Source organism: Quercus lobata, chromosome 8, assembly GCF_001633185.2.
Source record: "Quercus lobata isolate SW786 chromosome 8, ValleyOak3.0 Primary Assembly, whole genome shotgun sequence".
NCBI lineage: Eukaryota > Viridiplantae > Streptophyta > Magnoliopsida > Fagales > Fagaceae > Quercus > Quercus lobata.
In genome coordinates, this window is record NC_044911.1 from 30,002,950 (window position 1) to 30,010,684 (window position 7,735).

General features: G+C 33.6%; 1 protein-coding gene across 1 annotated transcript; it reads left to right on the forward strand.

Annotated features, from left to right (window-relative positions):
• The first annotated feature begins 3,420 nt into the window (after positions 1-3,420).
• Positions 3,421-7,717, forward strand: LOC115957940 (GDSL esterase/lipase At4g26790-like). Its single transcript, XM_031076291.1, has 3 exons — positions 3,421-3,898; positions 4,587-5,076; positions 7,151-7,717. The coding sequence occupies exons 1-3, from the start codon at positions 3,527-3,529 to the stop codon at positions 7,342-7,344; spliced, it is 1,056 nt and encodes a 351-aa protein (XP_030932151.1). The 5' UTR covers positions 3,421-3,526; the 3' UTR covers positions 7,345-7,717.
• The last annotated feature ends 18 nt before the right edge of the window (positions 7,718-7,735 follow it).

The following is a 7,735-nucleotide window of genomic DNA, read 5'->3' on the forward strand; positions in this document are numbered from 1 at the left end:
TCTTTTAGATACATTGTTTTTGTATGTCGATCTTGTGATCACTTAGTGATAGCAAACCTTGTACTTATGTTGATATATATATTAAGGTTGTTATTACTTTATTTCACCTATCTTCACATGTGTTGTTTCTTTTCTCTTTTTATGTACATGATTCTTATATACTGTATGCAATCTATGATTTCTATTTCACACTAAGATGCTGTGATGAGTTTTGTTTAAAGTCTTTCGGAAATGCAGGTTGTCAAAGTCTTCTTACCATAAACTCTCTTCTTGCAAAGTTTTTCAAGAGTTTGTATTAGGATAGATTTTATTGCATTCAACAAGTGGGTATGAGTTGGGTGATTTATAACTTCTCTCATATGTTCATTTGTTTGTTATAGTTTTGTCATGGATTGCCAAAGGGGAAGATTGTTAGGAAATATGTGATTTAATGTTAGGAACATATGTCAAATTAGAATTGGCTAATCCTTTGATAAAACGCACTTTACTTGTAATTGGGTAGATCTAGGATGTGTTTAATGCTTCAAGGAACAAGGTTTCAAGGATAAGTGTTAAAACCATGCAAGTCTGTTTAAGAAACAAGTGAAGAAGTGCTGGATTTTAAAACTCGACAGCTAGTATCCATTGACATTTAAAAAGCTACTAAAGCCCGATGCTCGATAGTTAGCTCGACAGATAAGCTATCTATTGAGGTTTATGAAAAACAGATTTTTAGCTCTGATTTTCATCCAATCAGTGTGTATATGTTTGGGCTTTCTTTTTTCACAACCCTAAACATATATAAGGATTATTTTAAGGGCCGTCAAAGGTTGCGCAAGTGTGAAGTAAAGTTGTGTTCATGCAAATTATGACCAGAGACAGAATTTTCCCTAGTTCATCTTTCTCTTGAAGAAGCTACTGTGTTTGTACACCGTAAGGTTTTGTAACCAAGGAGTTTCGTGATCTTTGTCGTGTGGTGAACTGAAGATTTTTGCAGCCATCATCTTTCTCAAGTTGGTGAGTAAGCCGCGTACTAGGATCCGCGCATGGAATTGGTTAGTCATGTACTGGGAGCCATGCATTGAAAATGAGAGATTGTCACTACAAAACAAGTCCAATTGGGTATTGGGGTAAGGGTTCAACTGTAAGTTGGTATAAGGTATTGAGATTTCTTTATTTATAACCGCTTGTTGTGATAATAGTGAATTCTCGGGAGTGGTGACCTTAAAATCACCCGGTGGGGTTTTTGTAGTGTAGGTTTTCCTCATTCGTAGACAAATCACCATGTCAATTTAATTTTCGCTGCATTTAGTAGTGATTTGTTTGTGCTACCACGCGTGTTGCATGCTAATTGAATTAATTAATTAACTTGGCTAATTAATTTGTTAATTTATCATAAGGGGTCAATACATTCTTGGCCTATCAGGCAGGGCACCACTTATTTGTACCTAGCCAATACATGGGAGGTGGGCCACGGGTCAAGGCTTTCAGAGGGTGTGGTCTGGCAGTGGGGAGAAAGATGGGGTCTATTTTGGGGATCCTGCTCAAACTTCTTTATGGAGAGATGTCTTATTGGGATGGTATTTCACCCAAAAGAGGTAAGTCTAAGCTGAGACCACTTGATGCATGCCATAGAGGTAGGTAATGAAGAGGCTTAATCCTTATTTGGACGAGGGAGGTGAAAAACAAAGAGAGGTAAGAAACAAGATAAGTAATTTTGTTTGGGATGGAGAGTGGTGCAACCAACACATTTAGAGCAATGGTAGTGGCTGAGGAGTTGACAGATTAGTAGGCAGTCCTAGAAGGACGTCCATAAGGAGCCAAAAGCAATTGAAGGGTAAAAATGGCAAATCCCACCACGGTAGATGGTATAAAAGGGGGTAGCTGTGAACAATGAAAATGGAGGAACAAAAGGAAAGGGAGGTAGAAAGAAAAGAAAAGAAAATACAGAGAAAAAGAAAGAATACATGGAAAACCCAGAGAGATAAGTGGTAGGAATAGAGGCATACATCAATAGACTACCTTTTCTCTCCCTCTTGACAGACCCAGTCTCTGAAGAATTGAAATTTGAAGCCAAAACCATTTAGGTCATTTTTCCAAAGTGTGTAACTTCGATGGCAGAAGTCTTCCTTAAGGTTACTCACGTTGGAGATTGGCTTCTTTTTTGGTCCACTTCTGCTAAAAGGCTAAGCCTACTTTTATGGTAGACAAGCTTTCCTTTTACTATTCATGCTTATTGGGCGATTAGTTTACCGTTCAGTTATTAAATTATCTGCTGTAGTATTGTTTTCATTTGTTGTATTATTTTGCCATAACCTTATTAGGTACCTTCCTTCTCAGCATTAGTCTCATTTATTTCATTTAGTATTACAATTATTTTGCAGCACTGTATTCCTGTTATAATATCTATAACAGTTGTTCCTGCTGTGGCCATGTCACACACTCAGCCTGCAATGCCTCTGCCTGAACGCGTCTATATTGGGATGACTTGCCTTGTGCACAAGTTGGCCTAAAGTGTAGCCTCATATAGGCCAGTCCCAACTCTCTTACCTTAGACCCACGGGCTGCAATATGGTAGGAGGGATCGAAGCCCAACAACACAAAAAGGCCTACCACAAGAGGTAACACTTTTGAGTGACAAAACATAAAGTAAAATAACAAAGTTTGGCTTTAAATAGGTTTGAAATTATCTTTCCAACTATTATGTGGTTATATGACTATTATTTATATATGTGTATTATTTAAACAAGTCACATGACTCATTACAAAGGTTATGTGACTAAAACTACATATATGTATGGTCTTTTCAATTGTCACATAGTGAGTTAAAAGAAGATAGCTATAAATTGGTTTGAAGCCAAATTTTTTTTTTTTTCTAAAATAAAGTACTTAGAGTGGGACTGATAATTCTTGTATAACAATCTATCATGATGTTTATCGCGGGAGTTCTCACTTTTGTTTCTTTTTTCCATTTTACTCCGTTGTAATTATTGCCACTTCTACATTAATTATCCCTTTGTTTAAAACTCTAAACATTTACCGCCTGAAATTGTTGGAAAGATTGATTGATTTTTTAATATTAAATCATTTGCAGGCTCCATTTATTGTTTAAAACTCTAAACATTTACTGCCTGAAATTGTTGGAAAGATTGATAAATTTTTTAATATTAAATCATTTGCAGGCTCCATTTCTACGTATAACATTGCTCTATAACCAACCAATCGGTGGAATTGAACAAGAAATTGTAAGTGAAATTTCCGCTTCACATCCAGATTATTTTTTATCATATTAATTAAGGAGTGGAGTTTAATCCAATAGGCATTCCCATGGGCTATCTGTGATCCCTTTCTTGTGTCCTTTCATACTCATAATTTCGGGAAGGTAGAGTTTTATGTCTTCTATTGACCAAGCCATTAAGACTCCCAACAAACTAGTCCCCACCATAACCGAAAAATTCCCGTTTCTTCTCCAATATATTACTTATCAGAATTCCATTTCCATCCAATCTACTAGCTTCATATCAAGCTACCAAGACACAAAGCAATTATGGCATACACATACACTACTCCATGGCTCTTGGTAGTAACTGAGCTTTTAATACTAGTCTCTATAACCGAAAGCAAAGTTCCAGCCATCATAGTTTTTGGGGACTCAACCGTGGATGCAGGAAACAACAACGTGGTTTCAACCCTTCTCAAGAGCAATTTCAGGCCTTATGGACGTGATTTTTCTGGTGGTCGCCCCACAGGACGGTTTTCTAATGGTCGCATTCCTCCAGACTTCATTTCTGAGGCTTTTGGGCTGAAACCAACAGTACCCGCTTACTTAGATCCTGCGTATGATATAGCAGATTTTGCCACTGGAGTTTGCTTTGCTTCTGCTGGGACAGGCTATGACAATGCAACTTCTGATGTATTAGTAAGTATCAAACAAAACCATATTTGTTAGTCCCTCCTCTCTTATTAATTAATATATATTTTTTTTTATTCTAACAAATTTAGGTTCTAACTGGTGGGGAATTATCTTTCTCCAATTCATTAGGTTGCAATATAGATGATAAATCATGTGTATTATTTAAATGAGTCATATAATTCATTTAAAATCTTTGCGACTAAAACTACATATTATTGGTTTCTTCATTCATTATATGTGTTGAAAGAAGATAGCTCGAACTAATTTGGAGCTAAACATTTTCCTTTTTTTTAATTTTTTTAATTTTTTAAACCTTATAAAAGATTAATTGATTCAAACTTTTCTTATGAGTAATTAATACGTACTTTTTGGTATTCTAATTTGTCAATGCGTGGGTTCCAGTTAGTTCAACTGGTAAAATTTCTGATAGTTTTAGTTTTTGTTTTGTTTTGTTTTGTTTTGTTTTTTTTTTTTGTTTTTTTTTTGAGAAACAAAGTTTCTGATGGTTGAATAAGAGATCTGGGGTTCAATCCCCGCTTATACCAAAAATTGATTGGTGTCTTGGTTTGATGACAAAGAGTTATTATTAGGAGCGGACGCCATAAATTGAAACTCTTTAAAAAAAAAAAAATTGTCAATGCGTGTGCATGAGAAAGTTATACCAATTTTTAACTTGTGCTTCCTTAATTTGCAGAATGTGATACCAATGTGGAAGGAATTGGAGTACTACAAGGAGTACCAAAACAAGTTGAGAGCCCACGTTGGTAAAGACAAGGCAAATGAGATTTTGAGTGAGGCCTTATATTTGATGAGCCTAGGAACAAACGACTTCCTAGAGAACTATTACATACTCCCTAAACGGCAATCTCAATTCACTGTCAAACAGTATGAGGATTTTCTCATTGGACTTGCTGGAAATTTCATTAGAGAACTGTATGGTCTTGGAGTTCGGAAAATATCCCTCACTGGACTTCCTCCGATGGGGTGTTTGCCATTGGAGAGAACCTTAAATATTTTGGATCAAAACGAATGCGTGGAGAAATATAACAAGGTGGCGCTGGAATTTAATTGGAAGTTAAATGGTTTGGTGAAAAGGCTGAATAAGGAGCTTCCTGGGCTCAGATTAATGTTAGCAGATGCATACACGATTCTCTATCAAATCATAAAGAGACCTTCTTTATATGGTAAGTTCATACTCCTTGTAACTACTGCAATTTGGTTTTACTTTTACTTTTATTTTTTGCTGAATTAATTTGGTATTACCTGTTTATGATTGTGATTAACAATGATATGCCTCCCTTTTTTAATAAGTAGGTAATAATTTTCCTTCAAGTATATTAAATTAAATGACTTTGGATTCTCAAAAAATAAAAAAAACCTTATATTTTTCTCTAAATATAAATTGCAATATTTTTTTAATTAGTTATTTGACTTGTTTAAATAATTCACATAAAACAATCTTATAAATAATCACATGTAATAAGTTGAAAAATATTCTTCTCTATTGGTTTATTAGAGCTAATATTTGTTCTATATCTAATATATTTCTTATTATTTGGTTGAGGATGATTGAAGGAGACACACAGTTATTGCTTATCAGAATTTTTTTAATAAAAAATTTTAAAATATGGTCCAAATCAACGATTATATTTCATTGGATAAGACTTAAAAGTGACCAAGGAAACCCCATATCCTAGCTCATGATTTACATCATGTTTTGATATTTATATATAAAAAAATGGAATGAAATTAGTAGATTATAAGGACCGGAATACAATGAAATGAAATATGATATTTTTGTCTTAAAAGAAAATTATATATATATATATATATATTTTTTTTTTTTTTAAGAATTGAAAATAAATAAATATAAAGGTTAGAGAAATATAAATATATCCATTCAATGAACTCTTCTCCCTCTCACATAAAAGAGAAGCTGCAGATGAGGACTCCACATGGACCCGATTCATGTAAGAGTAGAGACTTGTCATGTGGCAAGTTGTGACATAAAATTATATCAAATTATATATTCCTAGCATTACTCTCATGAATAATGTAGAATGGATTTGTGTGAGATTAGAGTGAATTCCATAACTTCTCTGTATTGACTATTGATAGAGATTTACAACTTGACACTACAGGGGAGAATGGACCTTTACCATGGTGATAGGACACAAGTCGATCGATATCTCTACATTCATTGTTACTCTTTTCCTCCTCTAAATTAGTTGGAGTCACTTATTACTAGTCATAAATATAACCCTCTGTAACTAGACATAAAAGAAGTTGGTGAGGGCCTTAATGAGTGTTTAAAGCTAACCTGGTTTTGTTGGGAACACAATTTATGGTGTTGACTCTACAGTAAATTCAAGTTACTAGTCATAAATATAACCCTCTGTAACTAGACATAAAAGAAGTTGGTGAGGCCTTAATGAGCGTTTAAAGCTAACCTGGTTTTGTTGGGAACACAATTTATGGTGTTGACTCTACAGTAAATTCAAGTGTTTGCGATTTGTTGGGGGGGGGGGGGGGCTGTGTTTATTGCAATAGTGCACTACACAAATTAGGGGTCGTTTGGTACTGTCTTTAAATAACAATTTTTAATATTTAAATAACAATAATGCTTATAATATATATTTCTATAACACTTAAATATGTATTTCTACAACACTGAAAACTGAACAACAACACTTAAACACTGCTACCAAACGGACCCGAGGATGTGAAAAATACCTTTTTTTTTTAATAGAGTGGGGGGCCTTTCTATAATGGAGACCTTAAGAGAATTCAGATCAGTCGTTGTATAATAGAAAACCATATAAAATTTATATAGTTTTATTTAAAAATGATCTACACCAGTCCATATATAATTGTGTAAATTTATAAGGTTATTATAGCAAACTTGTAAATTTACACTGAGACTATTCATTTGTATGTAGTTGTTTATTTTTTCTTTATGTATCTCGAGAATAAAGAAAGAAAATGAATGTTGATTATTCTCTGTGAAGAAAAAATAATAATTTTAAAAAATGATATTTTAATGAAATATAGTATAATATAGATAATTTGATGTGTGATATTTTGCATGAACTAATACGGATGCTCTATGCCCCAAACTTAGAGCCGGCTCTACTTGCTGTATTAATCCAATTTGAAACAAACAATACATGTCATGTCAGGTTTTATTTTTATTTTATTTTTCCTCTACTTGTAAGTTCTTCAATTATAACAAATATGAAATACGTTGTGGATTGGCAGGATTTGACGCTGTAGAAGTGGCATGCTGTTCTACAGGCACATACGAGATGAGTTACCTCTGCAGTGAGCACAATCCGTTAACTTGTTTGGATGCGAATAAGTATGTCTTTTGGGATGCCTTCCACCCTACAGAGAAAACAAATCACATAATCGTTAATCATTTAATTGATGCGCTTCAAGCAAATTATCGTTGATTACTTTTGTCCAAAATAAACAAAAAACAAAAACAAAAAAATCTCTGATTTTTGTGTGGTTGATTAGCATAATATCTCAATTAAAATATTTTTATTTTATTTATAATGATGGATTTCTTTATCTATATATTTATTTGGTTTTAGATTTAGATTTGATAATATTAATTTATTCAGTTTTTTTTTTTTGGTTGTCCTTATTCTGTAATAAAACAACAGTGGCTCCATTGTAATTCAACGATCGAGGTCCAAATGCAATGGCATTTGGAATCACTACGTGATTTTTATTGATCTCGACCTGAATTTGTTTTTTGTGTATTTATCTACTAAAATGTTTGAGCCTAAATTAATGAGGAAAGATTGGGTTTGATGTCCAGTTGCATTAGATTCGTCA

Coding starts and splice junctions, on each gene's coding strand:
- LOC115957940 (XM_031076291.1), top strand. CDS start 3,527: ATGGCATACACATACACTACTCCATGGCTCTTGGTAGTAACTGAGCTT. Junction 3,899..4,586: donor ATGCAACTTCTGATGTATTA/GTAAGTATCAAA, acceptor CTTAATTTGCAG/AATGTGATACCAATGTGGAA. Junction 5,077..7,150: donor AAAGAGACCTTCTTTATATG/GTAAGTTCATAC, acceptor GTGGATTGGCAG/GATTTGACGCTGTAGAAGTG.